This window comes from Mesocricetus auratus, unplaced genomic scaffold (assembly GCF_017639785.1).
Source record: "Mesocricetus auratus isolate SY011 unplaced genomic scaffold, BCM_Maur_2.0 Super-Scaffold_100007, whole genome shotgun sequence".
In the NCBI taxonomy this organism is placed as follows: domain Eukaryota; kingdom Metazoa; phylum Chordata; class Mammalia; order Rodentia; family Cricetidae; genus Mesocricetus; species Mesocricetus auratus.
This window is the reverse complement of record NW_024429191.1, coordinates 38211299-38226699: the sequence shown is the minus strand read 5'-3', so window position 1 is coordinate 38226699 and position 15401 is coordinate 38211299. Positions and strand designations below refer to the sequence as shown.

Here is a 15401-nt window from a genome sequence, read left to right as displayed (position 1 = left end):
ATCATGGTCCTGGTGCCAGAGGAGAACCCAGTTAACCAGTACTTGTGACATAATAATGGGAAAGTTCTCAGCCTTTCCGTTTTTCTATCCATACCTCTTCTGGGAGCAAGAAGCAATTGAGCCCAGACTCAAAAGCTTGGAAAGTCCTAGAGAATGCCTTCTACACACCCTGGTGCCCACATTCTCCCTCCTTCTCCTGTCACCCTCTCCCATTTTGGAAGGTAGCACTCAAATAGGGTACAGTGCATATGAGAAGTCACAAGGCCTGTGGCAATCCAGAGAAGTCCAGAGCTAAGGAGCCAATTCAGGTGTCCTCCTTGGCCTCATTGTTCCCTTAAAACACAGAAACCAGGAACCCTGGCTGCAGGTCAGAGCCAGTGGCACCCTGAGCTTGCTATTGTGTGTGTGGCTGGGGCATCAGCTAGCCACCAATCCCCATTGACTGAGGGGCTTCGGGCACTGAGAGCTGGCCAGGTACTATCCCTAGGGGACAAAGCACAAAGCCTGCTTAGGGGATGGAAGCAAGGGGTGACCAACACAGGGGACATTTGCAAAACACAGCTCACATGGTGTTAGGAGGTACCTAGGACTCTTGTTTAAGATCACATACAAAGTCTGGGGTTGACCACTGGGACTTTGTGCTTTGTTCCTTTGGTTTTCTTAGCTAGGGTTGTGGGCTCAAATGCATGTGTAGGAGCTTGTGCTGTCTTATCCTTTGCTCACCCACACACGCGCTAACTTGGGCTCTGACATATGCTGATGGCACTGTGCTGAGCGAGGCTGTGGGTCTCTGTGCCCATCTCTTCTTGGGCCCTCTTCCCCTACCAGAGAAGAGACCATCACCACAGTGGTGAAGAGTCCCCGTGGCCGACGACAGTCCCCCAGCAAGTCTCCCTCCCGTTCACCCTCCCGCCGCTCTGCCAGTCCACTGACACCTGGGCTGTTGGCTCCTGAGATGCTGTACCCATCAGGGACCAGCCCATCCCGGAGGCTGGAGGTAGAAGCAAGCAGGAAGGCCCCAGTGCCCACATTATATGTGACGGAAGCTGAAGCCCTCGCTCCAGCCTCGCAGCCCAAGCCCAAGTGGTTAGAGGTTGAAGAAACCATTGAAGTCCGGGTGAAGAAGACAGGGTCACGAGGTGCATCTCCTGTCCGAGAGATGCCCAGCAGTCGAGAGGAGATTCTCTTCACACTGCCTAGTGGGACCACGGATAGGGACCCAAATGCCAACAACTCCAACAACAAGAGTGTGTTCCAGGAAGCCCGGACCTGCAGTCCCGCTATAGTCCATGTTGGGGAACCCCTCGTCTTCCATGTGGACTCAATGGGCAATGTGAACTGGGCATCTGCTAGCCCTGAGCCAAAGGAAGTCAGAGCCTCCAAGGAGGGTGAGAACATTGCAAAGGAGGAAGGAGACAGTGACAGAGAAGAGAATATCTCCATAGTAGAAGAGCCCCAGGACATGGGCAGCCTTCAGGGCCGTGACCCCAAAATCCTCACACACAATGGCCGGGTGCTAACATTGGCTGACCTGGAAGATTACGTGCCCCAGGAAGGAGAGACCTTTGGCTGTGGGAGCCCTACCTCCAGCACCCCTGATGAACCTCCCTGTGAAGTCTCTGTGCTCCAGAGGGAGATCAGAGAGCCCACTGTGGGGCAACCTGTCCTGCTCAATGTGGGGCGTCCTCCAGGCCCCAGTTCCATGCCTAGCTTCTTCAGGTCAGGGCCCCAGGTCCACAGCCCCGAGGGTGTCTCCTTCCTCTTGCATGAGGCCTGGACAGGGCCAGTGAGTGCCACCCCTTGGACAAGCTCCTTCCATGCCCATGTCCAGAGTTCTGTAGATAGAGGCCAGAATAGCTTCAAGACAGAGGTCTCTACCCAGACAGTCAGCTTTGGGGCCGTAGGAGAGACGGTCACTCTGCACATTAACCCAGATGGAGGAGAGGTCCCAGACGCCTCCCAGGGTTGATGCCACACCCTGGGGTCACAACGTGGGGACAACAAGGTAAGGCGAGTGGCCCAGAGCCTTGGGCCCTGCCAGGTTCCAGCATCTACCCTGGAACCCACAGCTTACCTCGGGGACCTCCCACTCCCATCTTCTCCAGCCTGGGATGGAGTCGTCCTTGCTTTCCTGCCTGGTCCTTCCTACCTCACTGGACTTGCTCTGCCCGGAAGATGGGGAAGTACCTGCAGTGTTGGAATATGCTGGTGTCCCTTCAGAAGAGCTCTGGCCAGGAGCAGTTGAGAGACCCCAGCTTTGGACTGAACCCCTCAGGCCTTCTGTGGGGCTTTGAAAACAAAATATTGACTTGGGTGTTTGTCCTGAGACATATCCCCATCAAGGGTCTTCCCTAGGGCTGCACCCAAGGCATGTGTTGACTTGCTATCAGCTCTGTGGGGCTTCAGGGTCACTTCTGTGGTGGACACGGGCTGTAGGGTGGGGGAAATCCCAGGCCATTGCCCTGATAAGAATAAAACAAGTCCAAGACCCTCCTCTCTGCTTCTTCATGCTTGTTCACCTAGAAGTTTAGGGTCCCCTCCTCTTGCAGCCACCTGTTAGACCTACTCTCATTTTTTTCAAGGTCACATCTCAGGTCATATGGGATGCCTAGGGTGGTTGGCTATCTGTGTACCCTGATGAAGGGCATGCAGGTCCCAGTTTGCCTTGTGGTCCATGGGTAGAGTAGGCTCGGGAATGAATCTTTACTCAACAGTCTATGGGGGCTGGCCCTTGAAACTTACAGTGTGACCAGGACAGCCATCATGGTCACTTTCGGCCTGTTGGAATCTGAGCAGGCCTCCCTAAGCCATGGATCATTACGGTCATTGTAGGACAAATGGGGAGTCATGACTGAGATTGGGAGATCCGTGTGTCCTAAACTCTCAGCATATAGGGGTGAATTCCATTGTCTTCAGAGATGGACCTACGAACCTCCCACTTGTCTGTGAAGGCCAAAAGACCTCTAGTCCAAGGCCTGTTCTAAGGGTGCTGCTGGCATCTAGGTGTTGGAAAGACGGTCTGTGTGCCTATCTAGCCTGGGTCTGGGGGTGTCGGATATGCCTCATTAGCAAGCACTGAGGGGGATCTGGATGGGGAGAAGATTCTGGGCAGGGAACTTGCTGGCAAAGGAGTGGTCAGCAGTCCTGGGGCATGTGTGTGGGACCCCACGTGGATAAGCAGGTCTGAAAGGTACAGGGGAGAGAACATTAGCCACACCCAGGAGAGGACAAGAGGAGTAGTGGGGTTGCTGACTAGGCACTGGGTAAGGACATGGGCCTGGGCTGAGCTTGGACAACTTAGGTGGGGGAGGTACAGAAACTGCCAGCCACATGGGGTGAGGCCTGAGTGCCCTGGGGGGTGAGATCCAGGTATTCCCTTAGCCCTTGATGTGTGCCGGTCTGTCTGAGGTTCAGAGTCTAGAGCTAGCCTTGAGGGGAGCCAGGCCTGGGTGGAAGGCGTGGGACTGCAGGCACACTGAGGGTGGGGGCTTTCTGGAGATGGACTTCCCCCTTAACTTCCTGGAGGGTGGGGGCCACATGGGGTACACATGGCTCTGGAGGAGATGGACTTTCCCCTTAGCTTCCAGGAGGGTGGCCCCGGTGCACATGGCTCTGGAGGAGGCCACAGTGGCCCTGTCCCTGGACTCAGAGCTCCTCACTGCGCCTTATCCTCCTGGGCCTCCCCATCCAGCAGACAGCAGGACAGGCGGGAGAAGGCAGTCTCCGAGAACTGGGGTGGCACTCAGAGCCTGTGCCCGGGATTTCAATCCCCAGGCCAGACTTACCTTGTGTTCCCATCCTCCTGCCCACAGACACCTCCATGGAGGCCTCTGTCCACCCCACCCAGGACGAAACTGACCAAGAAGCCACTTCTGTCCTTTGGAGACTGCTAAGCTCAGAAGCCCTGAGCCCCTCCCCAGGGGATTCCTCCCACGCGAGACAAAGTGAGCCACCTGCACTCAAAGAGGCTGCTCCTCAGATCCCAGGCACAACAGCCCCGGGTGTACCTGGTGAGGTCCAGCAGGGAGCTGACTCTGAAGACTTCTCCTCTCGCCACCCCATCCTTGGCCATGTGACCCTTGAATGCCCACTCCATGGTTATAAACTTTGAGAGCCCTGGGGCACCTTAGCATCTTGATGGCCTCATATGACCCTTGAATGCCTACTCCATGGTTATAAACTTTCAGAGCCCTGGGGCACCTTAGCATCTTGATGGCCTCATGTGCTATCATGTACAAAGCCAAACCTTAACTTGACTTCACGTTTCCTATCTGTGAACTGGATCCACCCAGTTCACCTATATATGTACCAGGACCCAGAGGTACCCACTCCTACCTGGAGTCTTGGTTTCCCCAGATGTGCCATCTGTCCACTCAGTTTGTCCCAAGCTCTTCTCTTCTCACTAGTCAGTGTGGTGTGTCTTACCTTGTTGATGAGCAGAGCATCCTCGGGGGGCCCCACACTGCCACCTGTGTCCTGCTCTCGTGTCACTGTAACCTCGGCCTGGAGGGCAGAACTGCATCCCAGTGCCAGCCTGGTTGGTGGGCTAGGATATCAGGCTTCTACCCCGGTGGGAAACTGGAGGACCCTGACAGCCAGCATACATTTCTAGGTTGTGGGGGCCTGGTTCTGGCCCTGGAACTGCTCTTGACTTTGCAATCCACCCCCTACTGGCCTTATGGGGGACCCACGCTTGTTAAAGAATGTCCTTCTGGCCCCGCCTAGATTCAACTCACCAGGCTTCCTATCTTCCAGCAGCTGAGCCCCCAGAGGTCTCACAGCCTGACACACACAAAGGCCTGGAGCAGGAGACGGAGGCTTCTGGGTCCCAGGGACGGACTGTACCTATTCGGTAAGCTCCTGAGCAGATGGGCCGTGTGAGGAGCTGCCCTCTGAGGGGCATCCCGGGTTGGCAGTGCCGGGTCCACCTGCCTGTCTTCATGGCCTTCAAGAGCTAGCAGGGTGGACTTGATGCTCCCCAACACGCTTCTTACAGGCACCAGGCCAAGCGGGTGGGTAGGGAGGGAAGAGGGATCCGCCCTAGAGCATAAGGTCTTGGGTAGAAGCCTGTTCATACATCTAACCCCACAAATAGGGACATTAGGGTCACCATCTCATCCTAAGGTTCAGCCACCTGAGAGGTACAGAGTCAGGGTGCCTCACTGAGTGGAGACCACCCTTGCCTTGACTCTAGGGTGGAGGGAACAGCCTGGCCGGGTACAGGCCCGGGGCAGCTGCTCTTGGATGTGCACAGCCAAGTCATCGTGGAAACCACACAGAGGACCTATGTGTACCAAGCTCCTGACACAAACGTTGCAAGTATGGAAGCGGGCCAACCACATGGGGGTGTGCCCATGCCGGGTGCTAGGGGCATTTTTATGAGGGCCTCATTAAGTCACATGCTATGCCTCAGCCCACGTTCCCCGCCTCTTCTTTTGGTGTCCCCTTTGGAGGGCACAGAAATAGTTGTCTCCATCCCTTTCCTCTGGGAAGAACCCAATAGCAGCAAATGTGGTACCTGTGGTTTCTATACTTGACAGAGCCTTCTAGCATTCTTCATGCTTTGGCTTGACTGTCCATGTGATTGCTTGGCCAGCTGAATTAACTAAAGCCGGGAAACAGAGGCTGGAGTGAAGAAAGCACTTTGCAACTACCAGATGCCTAGGCAGTGAGGTTGGGTCACTGTCACCAGGGAAGGAGGTGGGCTTTTTGGCCCAACGGACATAAATCAAGGCTTCACTGACCACAGATACAGGTGGTAGACTGTGCACTTAGGCCTATGAAGACTGAGGATACCTACACACAGGTTCTCTTCCCATCTCTCCCAGGAGCCCCATCCATGCAGGTCACTATTGAGGATGTACAAGTACAAGTAGGTGGCATGGCACAGTTTGATGCTGTCATTGAAGGCAACCCACCACCCACAGTGACCTGGTACAAGGTAGGAGCAGGTCCGGGCAGCAGGGGGAGGAGACAGGTTTTAGGAGCTAGAAGGCATGGGTGCAGGTATACATGAGACCATGTGGGAGTGTGGGGCTCATGCACCCCACTATGCAATCTGCAAGTCCCCATTCCATGGCCTCACCCTGCAGCCCTATCCTGTACCTTCCCACCCCACTTCTGACCTGCACTTGGGGCTGGACATGGTCCAGGTGCAAGTGTCTCCCAGGATAAGCTGGTGGTAGCCCAGCCTGCCTCTTGTGTGTCCAGGACAGCACCCAGCTGATGAACAGTGACAGGCTGAGCCAGCGACAGGATGGCACTACATATTCCTTGGTGTTGACTGACGTGGCTTTACGTGATGCTGGAGTCTACACATGCCTTGCCCATAATGCAGGTGGACAAGTGCTCTGCAAGGCAGAGCTGCTGGTCCATGGGGGTGAGTTGGCTGGCTCCTCCCAGGTCCTGGCCAGGGTACGGGGAGGAAGGTGCAGTCCCTGTCATTGCATGGGAGAGCAGTGGGGTCAAGGCTGTCATAGCTGCCTACTATACATATCCTGTGCTTTGACTGTAGGGGACAAACCAGACTCAGAAAATCAAGTATATCGGAGAAAACTGCATTCCTTCTATGAAGTCCAAGAAGAGATCGGGAGGTACGGCTTCCTCATCTTCCCTGTGGTCTTCAGTCCTCCCCAAGGACTCCACCTCCACCCTCAGCATGGCACCTACCATAGTTCCCTCTCTCCTTCTTCACCCCCAGGGGTGTGTTCAGTTTTGTGAAAAGAGTTCAGCACAAAGGAAATAAAATGTTCTGTGCTGCCAAGTTCATCCCCCTGCGAAGCAAAACTCGAGCCCAGGCATACCAGGAACGAGACATCCTGGCTACACTCAGCCACCCGCTGGTAACTGGACTCCTGGACCAATTTGAGACCCGGAAGACGCTCATCCTTATCTTGGAACTGTATCCTGCGTCTGGATCCTGGGAGAATTTAAGAGACGTTAGGTCCCAGGCTAAAGTTGGAGTTACCGAGTGTGGGGCCCATGGACCTGAGTGTTATAGTGACAACTACTAGCCCTGAATCCCAGCATTCCTACTCCTGGTGCTGTGACTGTGTGTCAACAGTTTCTGATTCTACAATTCACAGTGGTGTGATTTGGGTAGAGGGCCACCACAGTAGTGGTGATTCTCAGCAAGGATGGTCTGGGGTCCCTCTCACAGATGACCTCTTGGATATTGGAGATGTTTCCCACCCCAGGTCCTCTAGGTCTCTGTCACATGCATGGGGCCTTGTTTGAGGGTCTTCTACCCTGCATGGCTGCGCCTTAGGATGCTGGGAAAGGGATGCTTGGTGTGAACTCTGTGCAGAGATGAAAGTGCTGCAGTTCCAATATGCTATTGCCCAACAGCCTGTCCCCAGGCTCTCTCAGGGTAGCCGCCTAGGACCCTAGGGGTCTCCATTCCACCCTCCTTCACCTGAGTGCCAGCACCCCAGATCTGCATTACAAGGGCCTCAGGTCCTGGACACCTCTCTGTGAGCACAGGTGCCCAGGAGTCAGGTGGGTTCCCACCAGGTACAGCTTTTCCTTGACCAAGCCCAGGTGCTCATCTGAGGAGCTGCTGGATCGCCTCTTCAAGAAGGGTGTAGTGACTGAAGCTGAGGTAATTTTTATTCTCTCTTTGCCTGAGTAGGGCCTCAGTCCCCAGACACAGTCTCTTGACCTAAGCCCCTTGTAGCTTCCAGGGTACCCAGGCATATCCAGCCCTCTTCTACCCCTCCTGACCATAACTGTCCAGGTGTGCCAGTGATGCCTGCTTCTCCCTGATTTGACCAGGGTGCTGATTTCTGCTCATTCAGGCTCAGCCCACCTTTGGGGATGCCCCCAGCCCTGGGGTTCACAGATTCCTGAAGACCTTGCCAGTCACGTGTCCTGTGGGGCCTGAATTAAGAGGAAGAAGTTTGACTATGGGAACAAGCTGGAATGGAATAGAGGAGGAGGCTCTAGGTACCTGAGTCAGCCTCCTGGGGACTGGTCCCCAACTGAACCAGGTTTATTTTACCACAGGTCAAGGTCTATATCCAGCAGCTAGTGGAAGGCCTGCACTATTTGCACAGCCACAGTGTCCTCCACCTGGACATAAAGGTACTGACCCCATGGTACCTCCAGAACTCAGGGTGGGGACAGACGGGAGCCTGTGTGTGCTTGAATTCCACTAAGCATAGAGGACTTCCAAGCCCTCAGGTAGAGTTTGGATCTTAAGAAGTAGATGTGATGTCCAGTCTGACCCAGGGACCCACTGCCCCTTACTAGCCCCCAGGACTCTTCAGTGCTCCCTGGGAAAGCTAGGAGTCACCTCTCTCATGACATGTAACCCCCAGCAGCTTCCCAACTCTTCCTGACAGCCCCCCAATATCCTGATGGTGCACCCAGCTCGGGAAGACATTAAGATCTGTGACTTTGGCTTTGCCCAAAAAATCACCCCTTCAGAGCCACAGTACAGCAAGTACGGCTCGCCCGAGTTTGTGTCTCCAGAGATCATTGAGCAGAGTCCTGTGAGCGAGGGCTCAGACATCTGGTGAGTGGATGGACCACCAGGAGGGCTGTGGTTCTGGAGCCCCATCCTCTGTCTGTCTGCCTGGCAGCTGAGAGTCCTCTGAGCCCCTGCTTCCTCTTCCAGCCCCAGACTTCTCCAACCCTCACATGCACAGCCCTTGCCTGTGGACCAGGCCTGGTTTGACTCACAGTATGTGATACTTTCATTCTTGCAGGGCCATGGGCGTCATCTCCTACCTCAGGTAAGCAGACTCTGTCCTGTCACCCCTCCATGTAGGCCACATACACTGCTGGTCACTCCCTAGATCAGCCCGAGACATGGCAGGCAGCTATTTTGAGACCAGGCTGTGGGCCAACCTTGATAAAATGCTTTCTTTAACACGTCTCACTAACACCCACTTGTCACGAGGCAGAGCTTAGCCACTTCCCTGCAGGTCTGAGGGCTTGGCCAGGGGCAGTCACGGTGGCCATTGCTGCCCTGAAGGTGCTAGTGGTATATCCTGAGTTGGGACCTCCTCTGCAGGCTGAACCCTATTTCTACCTTGGCAAATGCTGGTTCCTGCCCTAAGCCAACCTCAAATCCCATCCCATTCTGAACCTGACGCTCTGCCTCAGATTAAGGCTAGGTGTCATCTCAAACTGACCTTGATACCTGTATCAGCTTGAACCCAAATCCCTACCTCCCATTAAGGCTATATCCATATTCCAAGCTGGTATCTTGTATTGTTTAGTCCCCATGTCAGGATAAGAGCAAATGACCACAGATGAGCATTTATGTCTACTCAGGTTAGAGCCAAGATACCACTTCAGGCTTATCTCATATCCTCTCTTCAAGCAGGGCCTCGGTGTCTTCTATAGGACAAGTCCTGACCCCCAACCTCAGGTTAAGGCTGAATACTTTTGTGGGCTGATTCTTCCTTTATCCCTTTCTCTGCCTGAGCCTGGATGTACATCCTAGTCTGAGCCCCGATTGCCACTCCAGACTTTGCCTGGATCCCTGTTCCAAGCTAATCCTGGATCGCTGTGGTGCAGCCTGAGACCTTTGTTAGAGTCCTCAGGTCTAGATGAGTGTAGCACACATCTAGTCAGGAATCTTCTCTGAGAGTCAGCCTCCCCACTGCCCTGCTTTCAGCCTAACCTGCTCATCCCCCTTTGCTGGAGAGAGTGACCGTGCCACACTGCTGAATGTTTTGGAGGGCCGGGTATCTTGGAGCAGTCCCATGGCTGCCCATCTGAGTGAGGATGCCAAGGACTTTATCAAGGCCACACTGCAGAAGACCCCCAGGTGAGTGGATGCCTGTCTTTCACCTGCCCGAGCTCCAGTCACCCTGTCATAGATCCACTGGACTGAGGGGCCCACTTGCTTTTCTTCTTACCCCAGGGCCCGGCCTAGTACTTCCCAGTGCCTTGCCCACCCCTGGTTCCTGGTAAGTAGGCCCAGCTTGGGCTAAACTCACTGCTCTTCAGAGAGGGAAACAATGGCCAAGACGTCTCATCAGTACGGATTGTTCTGGCCTGCTGTCCCCAGTTCTGAGGACATCAGTCCCTTCATATTGGCCAGGGGGTCCTGGAGCCCTCAACAAAGAATTGCTAGGCAGTTGGCAACAAAGGGTTCCTTCTGCCTGCATGGGCATCTGGCTAAGGGACCTGCCTTCAGAGTGTCTGAGAGGAGGAGCCCCTGCAGTGGGGGGCCAGTCTGCTGCCTCTGCCCTTTGGGCCTGCATCCCCATAGCACCCAACCCTGGCACCAGGGTCTCTTGCCATCACCACCCTCCTCTCCCATTACAGAAATCCATGCCTGCTGAGGAGGCTCACTTCATCAACACCAAGCAGCTCAAGTTCCTTCTTGCTCGAAGTCGCTGGCAGGTGAGTCCCTGTTTCCCAGGGAAGAGGTACTGAGGGCAGGGAAGGGAATCTAAGTGTCCCACTTAGGCCGGCCAGGAGCACATGGGATAAACTGCCCTGTTCCATGCTTCTAGGTCCCCTTGAGTGCACCAGTTAGAGCACCAGGTGCAAAGACCCAGATATCCTGGGGAACCTTCCTGGGCCCCCTGGGAGCACCCTCTGCCATGACTAGCCATGCCCAATGGATTCCCCTCTGTTCTCACTTCCAGCGCTCCTTGATGAGCTACAAGTCTATCCTGGTGATGCGCTCCATCCCTGAGCTGCTCCAGGGCCCTCCAGACAGTCCCTCCCTAGGAGTGGCCCGGCACCTACGAGGGGAAGCCAGTGCGTCCTCTAGCTCATCATCTTCCTCGGACAATGAGCTTGCCCCATTTGCCAGGGCTAAGTCACTGCCACCTTCCCCTGTGACTCACTCCCCGCTGTTGCATCCTCGGGGCTTTCTGCGGCCTTCAGCCAGTCTCCCAGAAGAGACAGAGGTCAGCGTGCCCACTGCTGGTGCAGCCCTGCCAGCATCCCCCCAGGATGCTGGGCCTCCAGCAAGTCCAGGTTGTGTGCCCCGGCACAGTGTCATCAGCAGCTTGTTCTACCAGCAAGCTGGTGAGGGTTCAGAGCGCGGGAGCAGACCCTCGGGTGCCAAGAGGCACCCAGCTCGGAGGCGGCACCTGCTAAAGGGCGGGTACATTGCAAGGGCCCTACCAGGTCTTCGAGAACCACTGATGGAGCACAGTGTGTTGGAGGAGGAAGCTGCTAGGGAGGAGCAGGCCGCTCTGATGTCCAAGACACTGTCCTTTGAGACTGCCCTGAGACTACCTAGCTCCAGTGCCCGGGAGGTCCCAGGCCGAAGCCGCTCCCTGGACCACAACCCACCAGACACCACTGGCCCCTCTCCTGAGGAATGCAAGGGACAGTACCTATTCCCATCCTCCCCAGAGGTGACTCATGAAACCACTGCCAAAGATATGGGGCACTCAAAGGGGTTCTTAGAGGAGTCTGCCCCCTGTTCATCTACGAGTGGTGACTCGAGGCCTGCTAAGCATGAGGGATCATCCCAGGACAGCTGTAGAGAGAAAGTATCCCCTTCCTGTCACTCTGACCTTGGTCCTGGCTCCCAGGAGGGCTGTGGCTCCCCATCATCGCTTGGCTCTTTACCCCCCCAGTCACTGAAGAAGGACCCCTCCTCACCCTGTAGCCCCTTCCTCTCGGGACAGCCTCAGGCAGCCCCATTCCCTACCCAAGCAAGCCCCCTTCCTGGTTCTAAGAAGGAGCCTCAGGATAGCGCTCTACATGGAAGGCCCTGCCCCGGTCCCTCCAGTTCCCTCGGGCCAGCCTCCCAAGTAGGTGCCTCCCCGGATACTGAAGGCTTGTCTGAAGCCGGAGACACATTTGACCTCACACCTCCTCTGCTGCGCCCTCAGGAGCAGGCCACCACCCGGAAGTTCTCTCTGGAATCCCGTGGGGGCTATGCAGGGGTTGCAGGCTATGGTACCTTCGCCTTTGGCGGGGATGCAGGGGGCATGCTAGGGCAGGGTCCTCTTTGGGCCAGGATGGCCTGGGCTGTGTCCCAGTCCTCAGAAGAACAGGATGAACCTGGGACTGAGAGCTCTCAACCTCTAGACAGCTCAGGGCCCACTGCTGAGGCCAGTGGGGCTCCCCTACGGACCTCTCCGAGCTTATCCCCGTGGAAGGAAGCCGAGCAGGTTTCCCTGGTACAGATCCGGGATCTGTCTGGTGACGCAGAAGCAGCTGACACAATCTCCTTGGACATTTCTGAGGTAGATCCTGCCTACCTCAACCTCTCTGACCTATACGACATCAAATATCTCCCCTTTGAGTTCATGATCTTCAGGAGGGTCCCCAAACCTGTAGAGTCGCCAGAGTCACCTGACTTTGAAACTGAGGCCGGGCAAGGGCTGGCAGAGTTCCTGGAGGAGACTGTGTGGCCCTGGCCGGGAAAGCTGGGCCTGCGTGCTGGCTTGGAAATTACAGAGGAGTCGGAGGAGCCAGGGGACCTGGACACACTGCTGGGAGAGGCTGCTACTGGCAGGAAGCGCAAGTGGTCCCCCTCCCGTGGCCTCTTCCCATTCTCCGGAAGGTGCCTGTCAGGGGAGGAGCCTGTGGAGCTTGGGCTGCGCCAGAGGGTGAAGGCTTCCATGGCTCATATCTCCAGGATCCTGAAGGGCAAGCCAGAAGGTGACCTCCCCCAACATCTGGCATGTCCACGTGCCCCTTGTTCTGCACCCATGGGGCTACCTCGTCCTCTTGTGCCCTCTCAAGTCCCACTGGCCTCCTCTCCCTGGACTATGCTACCCACACCATCTGGTCTGACCCCACAGATCTTGGCTCACATCGTAGGCTCTCCTCTGCAGCCCTGACACCCCTCTTTATTGGGCGTCTGAGACCATCCCTGACACATAACAGCTGCAGGGGTCTGGAGCCAGCAGCAGGGTCATACCTTTGGGGAGAGAGATCCATGGGTCAGTTCACCAGATCTCTGGCCCAGTAGCTGCTCCAAACTCAGACCCTCTGACATGGTCCTCAGTGACCCCGTTCCCCTTCATCTTCTGAGCCCCCATGGCCTCTGACTTTCCTAATCCCTAGGCTCAGCTCCCAGCCACCCCTCAGGCATCTATGTCCTGTGCTCAGGCCTGTGTCCTGACAGCCTGTTGCTGAGGGAGGTTAGGGGTGGCTCAGCAAGCTTGGTTCTGGTTTTCTGCATGCTCCCTAAGATCCTGTTCCTTCCCCTGGCAGATTTCCTAGGGTGAGGAAGCTGCTGCTGTCCTTCCCCTGAACTCCAGGGCCCTCTTTCCCCTACAGGTCCTGAGAAGGAGGAGCCCCCCAGGAAGAAGGCAGGCCTAGCTTCTTTCAGGCTGTCAGGCCTGAAGGGCAGGGACCAAGGTAAGCAGGGACCACAACAGTGGGGGTCCAGGGCGGGGCTCTGGTATAGAGGTCTAATCAGTTTTGGAAGGCTTCTTCTGTTGAAGCTGAGGGTAGAGCTGAGCAGGGTCTAGCCTGGGCTCTCTGGTCAGGAAGTCTCCTCTCAAAACTCATCTTATGCCCCCTGTCAGCGCCGTCCTTCCTAAGGGAGCTCTCAGATGAGACTGTGGTCCTGGGCCAGTCAGTGACACTGGCCTGCCAGGTGTTGGCCCAGCCAACTGCCCAGGCTACCTGGAGCAAAGGTAAGGAGCTGTCCCAGACTCTGGGTGCTGGATTGGTGCTGCCGAGTAGCAACCACAGCCCCCAGCTGTCCTGGGGAAACCCAAGACCGTCTTTGTCTTGTCATAGATGGAGACCTTCTGGAGAGCAGCGGCCACCTCCTCATCTCTTCTACCCTGAAGAACTTCCAGCTGTTGACCATCCTGGTGGTGAGAGAGGAGGACCTGGGCACATACACCTGCTGTGTGAGCAATCCACTGGGGACAGCAGCCACTACAGGTGTCCTTCGGAAAGCAGGTGTGTTGGCCACACCGGAAGCCTCTGCCAGGCCACAGAGGCTGGGCTGGGAGTTCCACACGGTCTTATCTTGATTAGTGAGCAGGACCATGCAAGGGTCCATGGAACTCGAGAAAAGTCAGAGGCGGATAAAGCTGCTGACGTCACATCTAGTGCCAAGCAGAACTTCCTCTCCTGATAGCAGCACCTCAGCTTCCTGTACTGCTTTCTGTATTGGTTCATGCAGCTTCCAAGGGTGTTTGTGGGGCAGTGAAGAAAGGGACTATTGGCCTGCCTGTGGTACCAGTCCACCACTGGGTGGCCTGCTGACCAGGGCACTCAGCAGAGTTGAGGCGCTAACCAGGACCACTCCTTAGGGTCTTGAGTATACCCCAGTGAGATGCCAGCTGAAAGGGGTCTTGACAGATAGCCAGACAGACATCCCCGGATTCCCAGCAGGCTCTACTCATCGTACCTTGAAACCCCTCTCCAGAACCAGTATAGGGTCAGCCTGGCAGCTGTTGAGGGTGAGATGGGTGTGGTCGGGTATCCATGCTGATCACAGGGTTGCCCTTGCAGAGCGTCCCTCATCCTCCCCACGCCCAGAGGTGGGGGAAGTATACACAGATGCGGTGCTGCTGGTCTGGAAGCCTGTGGAATCCTGTGGCCCCGTGACCTACATTGTGCAGTGCTGTATAGAAGGTACGGGACTCCCGAGGCTTAGGCCTCTATGCAGGTTTAACATGGAGAGGTATGGTGGATGTGTCTGCCCTGTGTCTTTGGGTTATCTTGGGCAAGGGGTTCCCTTGATTATCTACAAATGCTTCTCCCTCTCTCCTGTGTGGTCAGGAGGCAGCTGGACCACCCTGGCCTCTGACATCTCTGACTGCTGCTACCTCACCAGCAAACTGTCCCGGGGTGGCATGTATTCCTTCCGGACAGCATGTGTCAGCAAAGCAGGAATGGGCCCCTACAGCAGCCCTTCAGAACAAATCCTCCTGGGAGGGCCCAACCACCTGGGTGAGCTTTGAGGTAGATGGGGCAGATAAGGGTGGCCATCAGATCAGGCATAGACACCCTCTTGCCCATGGATGATCTACTTGCCTGCATTCAGCATTCAGGGCCTTTACTCCCTGGGGACCCCATCATCTTCCTGTCTCCTTCACTCACCAAAACCCTCCTCGTGTCACCTTGGGAATAGATCATGGTTGGTTTTTACTTCACTGGATGCTGTTTGCATCTGATGGAAATGCGCTGTGGTTGGTTAGAAATGGTGGGTGTAGACTCCAGAATTGCAGATGTCATTGGATTGCTATCCAATTCCATCCTGGAATGTCCCCTACCATTATCACATACACAATCAGTCAAGATGGCAGATTCTGCTATGATCCTCCCTTGTCTGAGTTTCTTCTCCAACACACACACACACACACACACACACACACACACACACACACACACACGGGTCAAAGTGCATGGGAACTTAAAGAAGCGCCACTCTGTAGTGCTTGGAAAGGGGCTGTGAGAGATGATGGGAGGCACAGGGCTGTTCGATGTCCTCCCTGACTAGGTCA

The 15401-nt window shown here is 55.7% G+C and overlaps 1 protein-coding gene across 7 annotated transcripts in view; it reads left to right on the top strand.

Moving 5' to 3' along the window:
- Obscn (obscurin, cytoskeletal calmodulin and titin-interacting RhoGEF) overlaps positions 1–15401 on the top strand; it is a 139489-nt gene that overhangs the window by 122243 nt on the left and 1845 nt on the right. For 3 of the 7 annotated variants that reach the window (XM_040748724.1, XM_040748723.1, XM_040748720.1), the window contains 20 exons: positions 3813–4010; positions 4756–4852; positions 5195–5319; positions 5829–5941; positions 6211–6379; positions 6515–6593; positions 6701–6901; positions 7540–7600; positions 8005–8082; positions 8343–8515; positions 8709–8735; positions 9626–9778; positions 9875–9920; positions 10282–10359; positions 10608–12588; positions 13213–13293; positions 13464–13574; positions 13681–13848; positions 14407–14529; positions 14677–14847. In XM_040748724.1, the coding sequence (XP_040604658.1) occupies positions 3813–4010; positions 4756–4852; positions 5195–5319; positions 5829–5941; positions 6211–6379; positions 6515–6593; positions 6701–6901; positions 7540–7600; positions 8005–8082; positions 8343–8515; positions 8709–8735; positions 9626–9778; positions 9875–9920; positions 10282–10359; positions 10608–12588; positions 13213–13293; positions 13464–13574; positions 13681–13848; positions 14407–14529; positions 14677–14847 (4233 nt within the window). The remainder of the gene's footprint in view (positions 1–3812; positions 4011–4755; positions 4853–5194; positions 5320–5828; positions 5942–6210; positions 6380–6514; positions 6594–6700; positions 6902–7539; positions 7601–8004; positions 8083–8342; positions 8516–8708; positions 8736–9625; positions 9779–9874; positions 9921–10281; positions 10360–10607; positions 12589–13212; positions 13294–13463; positions 13575–13680; positions 13849–14406; positions 14530–14676; positions 14848–15401) is intronic. The other 4 variants (XM_040748722.1, XM_040748721.1, XM_040748719.1 and 1 more) reach the window with 4 other exon arrangements.